A 15,892-nucleotide genomic window follows, 5' to 3' on the forward strand; every position below is an offset into this window, starting at 1 on the left:
GTGGAGAAAAGGGAAACTTCCAGAAGAACAACTATCTCTGTAGCACTCCACCAATCAGGCCTGTATGGTAGAGTGGCCAGATGGCACATGACAGCCCATCTGGAGTTTGCCAAAAGGCACCTAAAGGACTCTCAGACCATGAGAAAGAAAATTCTCTAATCAGATGATACAAAGATTAAACTCTTTGGCCTGAATGGCAAGCATCATGTCTGGAGGAAACCAGGCACCGATCATCACCTGGCAAATACCATCCCTACAGTGAAGCATGGTGGTGGCAGCATCATGCTGTGGGGATGTTTTTCAGCGGCAGGAACTGGGAGACTAGTCAGGATTGAGGTAAAGTTGAATGCAGCAATGTACAGAGACATCCTGGATGAAAACCTGCTCCAGAGTGCTCTGGATCTCCGACTGGGGTGAAGGTTCAACTTCCAACAGGACAATAACCCTAAGCACACAGCCAAATAACAAAGGAGTGGCTATGGGACAACTCTGTGAATGTCCTTGAGAGGCCCAGCCAGAGCCCAGACTCGAACCCTCATCCAACCTGATGGAGCATGAGAGGTCCTGAATAAAAAAATGGGAAAAACTGGCCAAAAATAGGTGTTCCAAGCTTGTACACAAATTTCTTTCACATTGTCATTATGGGGTATGGTTAGTAAAATTTTTTAAAAAAATGGAATAAGTCTGTAACACAGTGCTTCACTTTTTACAGACATACACCATACATAATAATTTAACTTCTGATCACAATTATTAAAATCGATACAAATATATAGTGCTGTCAATGAATAAAAAAAAAATGTAATCAGTTTAAATCACACTTTTGTTGTGTGATTAATCGTGATAATTCATTTTTTTGATGCATGCCATAATGAAATTAAGCATTATGTTTAACATATCCTTTTTTTTCTTTATTTGCTATATCTAGCAAAGTGAACAATCAGATTGAAGGGTGATTTTTGCAAATTTCAAAAACCCTGGAGACTAAAAAAAGACACCAAATAACCAAATGATGCATAAGTGCATATACTTATAATACATTTATGAACACCAAAGCACCCATAAAAAGCATTACAGAACAATTCAGTGTATAGTATGTGTACAGATCAACAACAAAGTAAATTAACCGCCTTGAATTGACTGCATAAAAACTATGATTATTAAACACAGCAACATAGACATGACAAATCAAACATGATCCTGAATGGTTTTGGAAACAATGCGAATGTACTGAAATGTGTCTGTACAGTGATCAACAGCGCACACATACATGGTTTCGTTGTTCGTGCAACGTGCATCAATATAACCCCGACTCTCAGGGGCTTACTTTACAACACCTGCACGTCTCTAAAATTGCGCTCTTCAGAAAGAAAATTACAGAATATGACAACGCTCGTGTTTTAAAGCAAAGCACACACGGGAATGAATAATTCACTAAAAACTCGAGTCTCTAGTCTCTCTGATTTCTCTGATGCAATCAGCCTGGCTCTCACTAATAGCGCTGTTTTGGACTGATTGTTTGAATGAACTCGATTACTAGATCACTGAAAACTCTCCCAGAGTTTTACGGTTTAAAGTGGTCTGATCACAAGAAACAGAATCTGGTTGAAGGGTTAGAATAATAGAATGTCCCCCGTCTCCTACCTATGTGAGAAAAGAAGTGTAGGGGGAGAACCCCAGAAAAAAATGTCACAGCAGTTGGGAAGGAGATATGATATCATGCGGGTATACTGAATTTTCAGTAAACTTAACGAAGTATGCAAAGTTGGAAGTGTGGATTGACAGGTGGCAAATATCCTAAGAAACACACCTGGACTCTCCTACACAGTCATTTCATTGTTCAGTTAAAAACATACGATACATACGATAATAGGTTTAAACCCTTAACTGTCGCCCCCCTTCTTGAGAATAGTCATGAAAATGCACTATCCAAACTTAAAGGGCTGTAATTCATGAATGCTTTGGAATATAGACTTAAGTTTGGTATAAATTCTATAAATATTAAATTATAGAAAAGTTATGGAAGTTTAAATTTATTGAAAATGAAAAATACAGTACTAAACATTATTTATTTTATATAAAATAAACATTTTACAATTTTTTTTACTCTAAAATTACTACAAAGTCAAAGCCATATGTCTAACCAAATTGTGTTCCAAATTTGAAGTTGATATCACAAAAATTGAAGTCCCCATGAAATTTTGTTTAGGCGCTATACCAAAAATAGCCACCGGGTGTCATTCAATTTCCATTGATTGTTTATTTGATGTATTTTCCTGTAAATTTCTGTCCAAATATCACTTCCATCATAAAACAGTCACCAAATATGGAACATTGAGACTCAGACTCAAATGATATGTTTTGTCAAGAAATTATGTTTTGTCAAGATAAGAAAAGATTTTCATTACAAAGTAGTTAAAGGTTACAACTGCTGTTATGATGTTTTTTTTTTGTTTGTTTTTTGAGGGGCACTCTCGTCATAAATGACTATTTTACTGTCATCATGTAATTTTTATCATAAAACAATGGACACATATCTCTTCAGGAGTGTTAGTGTTTGTCATGATTATAATTAGGATTTAAGTGAAATATAATGAAGTTAACGTAGGCGTCCCGTATACAGGACGGTGACAGTTAAGGGGTTAATGGAAAATTAACCCCTTATCAATACCAGATTTAACAGGAATTCTCTGTCACTATGAGCAGAAACGGTAACAAAGTATATCCAAATTCAACCACAATAAAGGCATTATATATGGTGCTGATAATAGGCTGTATTATTTGCGTATGACTGATTCATTCCACTAGGTGGCAGCATTTCTGCAGGCCAAGTTCATTAATAAGAAGATTCCCACTCCTTCATTCACTGCGCTACACTCAGTTAAAGACATGCCTTTGGGGAGACTAGTCCTTATATCCATGACATGCTACCAAATCAACTTTAAAGACAGGAGAAAATGAAAAGACATTAGTTCAGTTGTGTAAAGGAGGATAAAAAGCCACCAGTCGAGAGGATGAGGGGAAGAGATGGGCCGCAGAGGAGGACAGCTGAAGGGTTTCTTTCTAATTCTGTCTGTTCTTGCCTGAAGATACGGTCCGTATTGTATTTCATGGGGAACTAGTGCTGATAAGGAGATAGGGCTCCTTTTGTTTTAATTTGAAACCCAATGCTGGAGCCGTCTGTGGCATAAGTGCTGCGTGCTTCTGCTAATTTGTTTCAGACTCATTTAACACGACTCGACTTTAAGCTTCACAAAAGGAGAGGGCAGCCTGGTCAGCCCTCGCCTTTGACAAAACACTTCCAGACAAACGCGCTCTCTAATTAAACACACACACACACATATTGACACACAGACAGATCCTCACACGCAGATGCACATTGGGAGTAAGTGAAGATGTAAATGGTTATGACCTATTGTGAATAGCGAACAAGAACCGGTTCAAAACGATCAAGGCAAACAAACACAGCAGGTCTTTATTTTAACTGGGCTAAATAAAGGATATCTGTGGCAAAGTGACCTGACACATTACTAGGGGGAAAAATAACTCAAGGGACCATCAAAGTTCTGGTCACATCCAAGCATAGAATTTTCTTCCAAATCAATATTACCATCATACCAAAGCACAATGTGATTTTAATTCTTAGAAGGATCATGACGTTTACTGAATTACGTGGCTTGCGTGGATTCAAGTCTACAAAAGTAACATCTGCTGAGACTTCTGATGGTCTTTACCCAGTTTGGAAATGTCATAATTTCCCAAATTCATCTTGAGAAGGTAAAGTTTGTGCCGTTCATGGTGTTCTAGCATTGTGTTACATAAAAGTATGATGCAAAATGGACTTAAAAGTCTATAAAACAATTGAGTGTTGCTTCTCAAGTAGACATTTAACTAGAAGAATGATTTGTATTTTTAGAGCACTGGCCAGAAATGTGAAAATGTCAGGTCATCAATTAGTATTGTGCAGTATTAAAAAAAAAAAAAGGAATTGTGTGGTTCGATGCAAAATATATTCCACAGACACGTCATCACATGGAGTTCTGAAGAGAGAGAGAGAGAGAGAGAGAAAACATTTCTTTTGGTTTCCAAGAATTATTATATTTTTTTAAGCGACATTTTATTTAAACTTAATTTCCCACACCAGGAACATACATCAAAACTCCCATGGTTTCCAAGATCATTTCTCATTCACCCATATTACTTGCATCATTGAGTGTCATATAATAAAGTTACCAGCCAAATTGAGAGTTTGCAAAGCCATTTTTCCCCATTTGAGTATCGATTTTTGATCCAGCTTAAGTGTATAATACCATTTGTAAATCATGTTTAAGTTGAAACCAAAAGTTAAAGATTGGGCAGACTAAAAATGTTAAAGCTAATAAAAAAAAGACACATTCTTATAGTAACAGGCCTGAAACGCAGGTGACATGAAGACATGCCACTGTTCAGCATGTGTGGCTGAAAGACGGTGTGGCGAAAAACAGAACTACTGTGAAGGAGTATCGGCACACGTTTTAGAGTGTAACCCTGGTGTTGGTGAATATACCCCCCACCCCCTCACGCACAAGGAACTAGGGTACTTTGAGAATGGCTCTTTAAGCCCCACTGAGTGCGGAGCTTTGAGGAACAGTCTAAGCCCCCTCGTCCGAGCCCTGCTCCCTCATGAATATTAATGACGACGGCCGTGCTTTAATCTGCCTGATCCCCGCACTGCTGCCGCCGCCCTGATAGCGAATCTAATTATTTGGTCTGATATTAACCAGCCCCCTCCCTCTCTCCTCCTTACACACGCACACGCCATCTGGAAAAGAGGTGGATGCACCTTTCCACGCACACAAACACACACTTGTGCACCACCATCATACCACAACACCTTAAACACTCTCTCACAGTCGAGCCTGGTGCGTGCCACGTTATCGTTCTTAAAAACGCCATCCTCTCGCTCTGATAAAAGTTGAATGCAAATGATTCTTGGACGATTTTCCTTTCTCATTTTTGTCTCCTTTCGGTGGGGAAAAAAATCTTTCGTCGTCTCCTTTAAAGGGCTGTGACCCTACAGTATGACCCCCTCGAGTCAAATCCATCCAGGTTTACAGAGCCAATTAAAACCCATCAAACTGACTGAACTCATCTTCCTGCGGCCAAAGGACAGGCTGGTCTGTCAGACATTCTTAGATTCTTAGACATTCTCCATATGCTTCACATGTAAATGTTTAACGCATTAAACAGCGTGCAAATACACTAAAACCGATGCTCATTATGATAGCGTAGAACAAGGTTTTAAAAGGTGTTTGCTCAAGATATGACATTATGTATCTCACAATGTGTTATTCTGCAGTGGTGTGTGATGCAATACAAGCACGAAGAGAAATAAAAGCCTTGGGTGCCGTGGACTGACAGTGCAAGTCATAAAATAGCCATTGTTAAATGAGGTGCCCACTAAGTGTTAATCGACTCAATTTACTGAGATTACTGAAGAAAAATAATTGGTTGACTTAGCCATATTGGATATAAGAGGGGAAATATAATTTAAAACTAAAGTTCAACAAAAATATGACAAAATAGAGATTCAATCATAGTGTGTTTGTATTTTTGTGCTGTAAGTGAAAGAGCTAAGCAGCAGTAAACCAGACTCTTTTGCTAGCGGGCTAACTAGCACATTTAAACAATACAGTTCAAAAGTTTGGTCCCATTTTATATTAGGTGGCCTTAACTACTATATACTTATATCAAAAAATAAGTACAGTGTAGCTATTGTGTTCATATTGCATTGCAAAACACTTGCTGTTATTGAGGTGGGATACGGGTAAGTTAGGTAAGTTATTAAAAATGTAACTACAGAAATTAATTACATGCAGGTCATTTTTAAAAGGCAAGTACAAAACATGTATGTACACAATAAGTGCATTGTATTAAATGATTAATTAAAATGTTGATACATAGTAGTTAAGGTCACCTAATAATGTGGGTCAGTAAGTTATGTTTCTGAAATAAGTTTATTATATGCTCATCACCAAAGCACCATTTGTTTAATCAAAAACTGTAATATTGTCAAATATTATTGCAATTTAATGAATAATTTAATATTTGAGGGTAAACCTGAATTTTTAGGATCATTATTCGAGTCTTCGGTGACCTTTAGAAATCATTCTAATATGCTGATCTAGAGCTCAATAAACATTTCTTCTTATTATTATTATTAATATTCAAAACAGTTGTTACTTAATATTTTTGTGAAAACTAATACGTTTTCAGGATTCTTTAATAGAAAGTTCAAAAGAACAGCATTTAATTGAAATAGAAATCTTTTCTAACAATATAAATGTCTTTACGGATATGTTTAATGCTCGCTTGCTGAATAAAAGTAATCATTTCTTTAAAAATAAGAATAATCTCTGATATCCACAACATTAACTTAAGATAAGGAAACGAACTTGACTAAGTTACATGCTAGTCAGAGTGTGTAAATTAACACGTACCTTATTGAGCGTAACATCCTAAACAGTCTCTAAAACAGAACACGAACACAAGCCTCTAAAAAAATTAAATAAAAACCAAAAAAAAAACATAAAACAAGATCGTAACCCGGAACTCTGTGTCCTTATTCTGACATAAATGACATTTAATGAATTATACAGTATCCTACATCAAGCCTGCTGGAATTCTTGTGGGCCCCTTTAATCATTTCCACATTTCACACCAACACTCACATCTCTGATTGAACTAAAATGTTATTTGGAATCAAATGATATGCCACAGTACGGATACAACACAATTAAACAAAATTAACGGATGTGTTCGTCAAAAGAAAAACTTCTACGACTAAAATGAAAAACGAACTCTGCTCTCACTATGTTTTTTCAGTACCGGTCCTCTCTACCTCTCTCTCATTTTTCTGCGTTTTACTCCAGCGTTATCTTCTTCTGTTCCTGTTTCTCTACTATCTCCACCTTTATCCCTCTCCTCATCTGTCCATATCCCTCTTTTCATGCTCCGCCACACTCTTTGTCTCCATCTCCTTCTCGCTATCTATTCCTCTCCATATCTCTCCACACATCCCTTTCTCACTTTTCCAACCCCTTCTCCCAATCCTATCCCTCTGTCTATCCCTCTCTCTATCTGCTTTCCACAGGAAATGGTTTCTTTCCCAAAAGGGGGGGTAGAAAAAAGGGGTTCATACTGTCCCAAACAAAGAGGTCAGTGTGTGAATCCTCCAAAAATACAGAGAAGAAAAGGAAGGGCGATAACAATCAGAGACCTTCTCTCATCCGCCTCTCTCACACACATATCCTTTTTTACCCTCTCCTTTTCTCCATCTTTCTCTTTTTTCAGTCTTCATTCGCACACATCTAACCGAAAGCACTTGCACACATGTATTCCTATGCATGAGCCCAAAGCAAACAGCAGCACATCTCTGCATACACATCCCTCCAAGAAAACAGCATCCAGGTGAGATGAGCAGCATGCAAATGACATGTAAAAATGGGAAACTGTGATACTTAAAAAGGTGCGATAAGAGATTTGAAAATGAGGCACTCTTGGAAAGCGGGCTCCTGATCTGCCGGTGATCGGGCTCGGAGATAGAGGAAGGTTTCCTCTCTCCACTCCCCACCCATCCTATCTCTCGCTCTGTCGTTTTCTCCACCATAAAGCCTGCAAATCTAAGTACATGACGATCAAACGTTAACTGTACGTCTTTTACACATATCTGAAGTGATGAGTGTTGCTGCTTCCCACAAAAAAATATTTGTATTTATCAGTATTTGTGAGTGTGTGCGTGTGCGTGCGTGCCTGTGTGTATTTAAAACATACATACATACACACACACCTATACACACACACACACATACACACACACACACAGCCAAAAGTTTTGGGACGTCTGCCTTTACATGGACATGAACTGTAATGACATCCCATTCTTAATCCGTAGGGTTTAATATGGAGATGGCCCACCCTTTGCAGCTATAACAGTTCCAACTCTTCTGGGAATGCTTTCGACAAGGTTTAGCAGTGTGTTTATGGGATTTTTTTTACCATTATTCTACCATTTGTGAGGTCAGGCACTGATGTTGGATGAGAAGGCCTGATTCGTAGTTGCCACTCCAATTCATCCCAAAAGTGCTCTATAGGGTTGAGGCCAGTCAAATTCCTTCACACAGAAAAAGTTGTTTTGTGCACTGGAGCGTAGTCAATAAGTTGGGTACATGAAATTGTCCAAATGTTTGGTAGGCATTAAGAGTTTCTTTCACTGGAACTAAGAGTACAAGAACAACCCCTGAAAAACAACCCCACACCATAATCAACCCTCCACCAAACTTTTCACTTGGCACATTGCAGTCAGACAAGTACCGTTTCTTCTGGCAACCACCAAACCCAGACTCGTCCATCGGATTGCCAGACAGAACCCAAGTCATCACTCCAGAGAACATGTCTCCACTGCTCTAGAGTCCAGTGGTGGCATGCTTTACACCCCTGCATCTGACGCTTTGCATTGCACTTGGTGATGTAAGGATTGGATGCAGCTGCTCGGCCATGGAAACCCATTCCATGAAGCTGTCTACGCACTGGTCTTACGCTAATCTGAAGGCCACACAATGTTTGGAGGTCTGTAGCTATTGACTCGGCAGAAAGTTGACGACTTTTGCGCACTGTGAGCCTCAGCATGTGCTGACCCCGCGGTGTGATTTTACGTGGCCATACCACTTCGTGGCTGAGTTGCTGTTGTTCCAAATTGCTTCCACTTTGTTATAATACCACTAACAGTTGACTGTGGAATATTTAGTAGAAGGAAATTTCACAAATGGACTTATTGGACAGATGGCATCCTATCACGGTACCGTGCTTGAATTCACTGAGCCCCTGAGAGCGACCCATTCTTTCACAAATGTTTGTCGAAGCAGTCTGCATGACTAGGTGCTTGATTTTATTCACCTGAATTCCGTTATTTGGGGGGCCCTATACTTTTGGCAATATAGTGTATTTATGTATGTATATATGTAATATACATACATTTATACATAGTTACATACACACAAATTGGGGATAAAAAAAAAAAACTTATGTAGCAAGTGCGCATTCAATTTACAATATTACAACGATTTCCATCTCAAATAAATAATACTCTTTTGAACTTCTATTCATCAAAGAATTCTGAAAAAAGAAAAGAAAACATTAGACAGCAAAACTGTCTTAAACATTGAAAACAATAAGAAACATTTCTTGAGCACCAGTTATTGCTGCTGAAAACTCAGTTTTGCCATCACAGGAATACATTGTTTTTAAATCTATTAATCAGTTATTTTAAATTGTAAAATTTCCAAACATTCCTTTTTTTTTTTTATTAAAAAAAGACTTAAATTAAAAAAATCTTACTTACAAACGTACTTACAGTGCATTCAGTTGAGAAGAAAAAAATCCTTAGTTTTCAGAGATATTATCTTCAACTCCTTTTAATACGTTGGTTTTAGTAGGTATTAAGATGTTATGAGAAGCTTCGCTTAACATCCAAATGCCTACGAATTCTGTATTTTGATTATGACTTTGAGTGGACTTTTTTTATATTTTTATATACATCTTTAATTTAAAAAGCAGTAGGAAAAATTATATATTTTCTAAAAAGTTGAATCCAATATTTTTTATTATTATTAATATTTAAACTGTTATTCATAAACAAGACTTTTGTAATTGTTAACAAAAAAACCCACATCTTTTTTTACACCAGTTTTGTTAAATTCAAATTTTCAGCACTATTTAAATCAGTTTCTCCTTTTGATGTTCCAACCTACGGTATTCCGCTAAATTTCTGCACTTCTATGGGCGGAGAGCAGAGTGGTCCACAGGTGCCAATGTGTGATGCTCTCAATTGGACTCCCATTTGAAGCTTGAGTTGCTTTCCCTTTTATCATTATGCAGATAATTGAGAGGGCTAATAATTAAGGGTATTCATGCATTCCTTTCAGGGAAAAGCATGTGTAGCGAGGGGTAACTCTCTGAGATCACTCCAGTGACAGATGTAGATAAACCAGAGATTGGGATGAGGGTAAACAAACCCTGTTGGTGCGAGAAAGAAGGGTGGGCGAGAGAGGAAAAAGAGAAAGATGAAGAGCGCTCACCTTCACGTGTCCTTTGTGGGGTGGCAGAGAGGGGGGAGAGTGGGGCTCCCCCCCAAAAAGTGGGCTGGAGAGCAGTGGGTGGCGGGGCTTATCTGAGCAGTTCTCCTGGAGAGATTATTGGGGGATTAGTTGGGACGCTTGTTTCTAAAACATGATGAAAAGGCGCTCGGTGCATGATAACGCTTTGAACTCCCCACCCGCAACCATCGTACCTTCGGGCGGCGTTCCACAAAATAACAGGAGAGGCGAAGTGGAAAGAACAATGGCGACGTGGTAGTGGAAGTCGTACTGCACTTGTTTGCAACTAGCGCATGTTTTTTTATCCAACAAAAGTCTGACTGACAGTTCTGCTCATGCCAACATCAAAAGTAGGCTAATCATGTTTACAGTATATGAATACATTGAGATGGCAAGCGTATTGTAATATAACGTATTAAATCTTGCATTATAATATAATAGTTTACAGTTCAAAAAGACAAATATTTTAAATTGTCATAAAGACTATGTTTACAGTTTTTTGGATCAAATAAATTCAGCCTTGGTGAGCATAATTGAATAATTTCAAAAACATTTTGCAACAGTAGTGTAGTTTAAAACACTATACAATATGCATAATATTATATAAAATCTAGATCTATAAATCTGATAATATTAAGTGAAGAAAAAAAACCACAACAAATGTTCTACCCAAAATTATACAGTGATCCTAAAAAGTATTAGAACACTTCAGTCCCACTTAATGTCTGAATGAGATTGCATTAAAAAACAAAATAAATTATGCTAGAGCTAACAATTCAGTCAATTCAACAATTCTTGGTTTATCATGTAATCCAAAAGACATTCATGCATTTAAAGTGTCCACATACATTTTAGGTCTTCTCTTGCTTTGTACATATCTATCACAAAACAGGTGTGCGTAACGGCACTTTTAAAACGGAAACGTTTAAGGTACCAGAAATAATGAATGCATGTTTATGGAAAGTGTCAATCACCCAAAACTCCTAGAAAACGATGAAATCAGAAAACTGTATGAAGACACCTGAACACAAAGAGATGACTTCAGTCTTGGAGTTAGACATTTAAATAGATAAAATATGTTATTGTGGTTTTGGTAAATATGCAAATTGAAAGATTTACATAAAACAGACCGCTCAAAGTGATAATCAATACAAAATAACTTGTTGGAACCTGTTAGAGAAGCTTCTCTTAACATCTTAACACCTAAATTCCTCATGCACACAGTAAAAATAAATAGCAGAATAGTGGACTAAACGTCAGTCGACGAGAAGAGGCTAGAAAAAAAACTAAATAAATGAATAAAAAAAAGAAATGTGCACTATTATTATTTTCAAATCCAAGTGTTTGTGCGGAGTGTGGAAGCTAAAGGATAGCATGTTTAACTGCATGACATGGAGGTGCCATTGTGATTTTTTCATGATAACAGAAGAAACAACTTAAAATACTCTGCCATTTATGATTACATTTTATAATTACATTAATTACATTTATTTTTATATGTGTCAACTCAAAAAAACAAGTAATGAAAACAAACAGGATGTGCTTTCTGCCGTCTCGATCTCCATGAACTGGAGCTCGTCACACAAATGAACCGAAACTCAGCGTGTATTTGGCTCAGAGACATGAGAGATATGTCTATAGAAAGCTTGACATGTCTTTCTTTAAATGAACCAATTTGAAAAGAAAACAAATACTCTGATTATGTAATCCATATGAAATGTGCATCTCTCTAAAGGCGCGTTCACTACTGCGGAGATTATGTCAGCATCGTCAACTTAGTCATTGCACCCAACACTGACTCAGAAAACACTAGTTTATTGAGAAACCATTCAAATGTCTCCTTGCTAATTTTTCTGAAACATTCACTAGAACTACTTTTTGCAGCACTCATGTGTTCGCATGAGTGTGGAAAGGGTTATTTATTCCAGCGCAGCATATATTTAAGTAACTAAATTAATATAAACATGCAATTAGTCGACAAATGGCTTAAATGAATGACTACTAGTCGACTAGAAAAATATTCAGGAGCAGCCCAACAAATTATGAATAGGAGTACTCCTGTATGACCAAACCAATACAATTCAGTATGAAAGATTATTTTCTACGAAATACAATATCATGCTTTACTTCAACTAATTTACAAATAGTCCAATTTGCTTTAACCCAACCCATTTCATGTTTCGCACTGTCTCAGATTAAACTCTAGGACAGAGAAATATACAAACACAGTCGTGACAGGACGGACACGGACCCTGCCGCCCAGTGACCCCAACAGCTCCAGACTCAGGAGGATGTGGAGGGACGGCGAGAGATGCCGTAGGAATGTGAGATTCGACACACTATCTCAGCCAGATACACACTCCTTCAACGAAGAGATAGCGGAGCGAGAGCAAACGCGAATGTGAAAGTTCTGAGCCGAAAATCATCAACAAAGCCCTGCCTCGATAACGAGATTTTTTTTAAAGAGGGAGAGAGAGAGAGAAAGAGAGAGAGAGAGAGAGAGGAAGGGAGAGAGATTAGGAGGAGGTGAAGGAAAGGTGCAGGGAGGGGAGGGAGCGCGGGGTGCATGGCCTTAGAAATTCTCATAATAAATGAAATCTTAGAAATGAGAGCCTATCAAGTAGAAATCAATCACTGGGGTTTGTTGTCCAAGAGGATGGCGCCATGCTGAGATAAAAGAGAAGCGTCCGTCTGGGGGGTGGGGGGGTGGGATCTAGCCAATCTCGTGCAGGAACGGCCGAGCGCAGTTCATGGGGAAAAAAAAGATGACACTCGCTCAAGACCTGCACTCCATTTGCATACACCCATACTCCCATGGATTACTCCTTACATTGAATCAGAGCAAAGCAGACATCCGCCCATTCATCCTTCATTTAATAGGTTAGCGCCAAGGGGGGTGAATGATAAAGTCAATCCATTATACCTAATACACAAGACTGTTAACTGACTACCTACTCTTGAATTAAACTAGTTTGGAAAAATTGCAACATTTTGTATGCATCCATCTTCCATGGAAAGAGGCCAAGTTAGGAACTTTGCATGCTTGTAAAAGTGTGTACTGGTCTATGGCCAAAAAAAAAGACTGCTATTACCAACTCCAATTTGGTAATAACATGTTATTGTCTTCTAACTGTAATGTTAAGAGTTATGACAAAACAGAGGTGAGATGGGGATCTTAACCAAATATCCTCATGACATGATCAATGGCCCCTTCATATCACTCTTACCTCATTGGCAGGTCCATCTTTGGTCTCTCCTGATTGGATGCTGCCAGAAAACGGACCCCACACGGTGTCACCTGACAGGTCCCTGAGGGCCAAGACCTTGAAGTCATCAGCACTGCCGCTTAGCAGAAGATCATCTGTTTACACACAGCGGGAGAAAGACTGTAAATATGTGTTTGTCATTGCTCATACTTAAAGGAATGGTTCTCCCAACAATTAAAATGATGTCATAAATCATTTACTCATAGCTTTACTCATTTTGAAGAATGTCGGTAACCAAACTGTTGACTTCCAGTAAATGGAGCGCAATCAACTGTTTGGTTACCAACATTATGCAAAATATCTTATTTTTGTGTCCAGCAGAAGAAAGAAATGTATACAGGTTTGGGTTTTTGCTGAGTAAATGATGACAGAACTTTTTTTTTTGGGGTGAACTATTCCCTATTAAGAAGGGAGGCACTGATATTACAATTCTAGCTGATAAGCTGATAATTATTTTCATGTTAAGGAAGATAACCGATAAATGGTTGCCATTAAAATTTTGTCTAAATAAAAAAAGAAATAAACACTAAAAAACAATAATTGCAATTAAAACAATAATTAAAAAACAAAAAATGTGACCAATAGACATCACAAAGGTATAATGTAGTGAATGAAAAAGTTTTTAGCTTTCCAAAAAAAAGCTTTACAGTGTTATTGTAAATATAGTGCTACAGATTAACTTTCAGTGAGAATTATATAATGCCAAAGATAAATCTATGTATCTAGGTAAATGTAAAAAAATGACAATTTAAAAATGTTTCTAAAAATCAACTTTAAGTGAGCATTAGATAATGATAAAGGCATATATTTTATAAAATTCAATATATCCTTTTTAAACTTCAAAAACATTATGATAAATAATTAAACAATAATAATAAATAAATAAATAATGGAACAGGTGAAAAAGATCTCACAGGAAGGATCTGAGCCATATCTAGGAGCCAAAATGACTTGGAGGCTGGCTATTTTGACTTGACTGGGCCAGTAAGCAACAACCTAGCAACCAAAAACCTTATCCTTACGCAGTCAATTCAAAAACAGACTACCAAGTCTAGTACCACTAGGGGGAGTTTGGCGCTCACCGAGCAGTGACACTGGACCAAAACAGGGACAACTTCTGTACTTCCTATTAGAGATAAGTGCAGTGTGATGGGAGTCAAGGCTTTGGCGAGTCACAAACGCAGGCCTAACACAGGAACAAACACAGGCTCCACAAATAGAGATATGACACATTTGACACAAAACCCAGCTGTTCACTCAACCTAGTATTTATGTTTTATAATATACAGTTATTAGAAAAGCTGTTCCGCACATGCCCTCACTACAGATGGTAACTTTAAAAGTAGAGTCGCTAGAGAGGCCGACCTGTGGTGGTGCTCCGGTCCATTCCAGCATCTTCATCCCAGTGCGGCTCTGTTTAACCACCCCCTCCCTTTAGCCCCCCCACCATCCTCGCTTTTGGGGGTCGGGCTAAAGCGCTGGGGCCGATAAGAGTGTTTGTCTAACACTCTCCATGTCAAAACACTCATCTATCTTCTCTGTATCTATCCCCACCAGAGAACAACAGACAGACGCTGATAAAATGGCTTTCCCACAGCCAAGACGTGGAGCGGGGGAGGGCGTGAGGGAGAGAGAGGGCAACGGGAGCGAGAGAGAAGGGTACATAGGTGCAATGGGACGGATGCTGGACAGAAACACGTCACCGAGTGAGGAAGAGACTTACCAGAAAATGTAATTCAGGGTTTTGTCCTGAGCCCAGTACTGACAATAAATCCAAAATGAATGCAAATAAACAGTTTGTAATATTAACTTATTTATTCATAAAATAGAATATAATAACTGTCAGGACAAACCATAAAACAGTTCTGAGAACTGTGTTTTATATAGTGGAATGTGTATTATTTTTCACTGAGTGACTTGATTGAAAAGTTAGTAATGAAAAGATTTTTTTTTGTCTATAAAGCTCTATGCTGGGAAGAAAAATGCTGTGATTCAAAACCTTTGACACTCTTCACAGGAGCGCTTTAAAGCAGCTGGCTATCAGCGGGTATCGGTACAGGAAAACAGCAGGTATTGTCACATTAACTTATCAAATATCTTTGGTGGGACAAAAGGAGCTGTCAGAATATTTTTAATGCAGGGAAAACTTGTCTCAAAGGCAGTATTAAATGATTAGTTATAAATCAGTCATTGGTGGGTTTGGTTTGTTATTAATGAGTGGCTGGGCCTCTATCAGCAGTCTGAAGTCCAGTGTCATACATCCGCAGCACAGAGTCAATGACTCCTATCTATTGCATGTCTTCTTATCTAAGCCCAGAATCAGTACCCACCCTGACCTCTAACATGACCCAATCTTATCACTACAGCAGCCATTATTACCAATATATCACTGGCATAATTCCTACATAAGCAATTCCTCAGCAGATGGTGACTGCCAACAGGTAGATTTTCAAGAGTAAACTCTCAGTTCAAGTCTGAATTAGTCAATCCAAC

The 15,892-nt window shown here is 38.1% G+C and overlaps 1 protein-coding gene across 3 annotated transcripts in view; it reads right to left on the reverse strand.

The window, feature by feature from the left end:
• Nucleotides 1–15,892, reverse strand: part of zfpm1 (zinc finger protein, FOG family member 1) — a 96,764-nt gene that overhangs the window by 9,462 nt on the left and 71,410 nt on the right. For all 3 annotated transcript variants that reach the window (XM_067420403.1, XM_067420402.1, XM_067420401.1), the window contains exon 4: nucleotides 13,361–13,494. In XM_067420403.1, coding sequence (XP_067276504.1) covers nucleotides 13,361–13,494 — 134 coding nt within the window. The remainder of the gene's footprint in view (nucleotides 1–13,360; nucleotides 13,495–15,892) is intronic.

The sequence above is a fragment of the Pseudorasbora parva genome, chromosome 16 (genome assembly GCF_024679245.1).
Source record: "Pseudorasbora parva isolate DD20220531a chromosome 16, ASM2467924v1, whole genome shotgun sequence".
Lineage (NCBI taxonomy): Eukaryota > Metazoa > Chordata > Actinopteri > Cypriniformes > Gobionidae > Pseudorasbora > Pseudorasbora parva.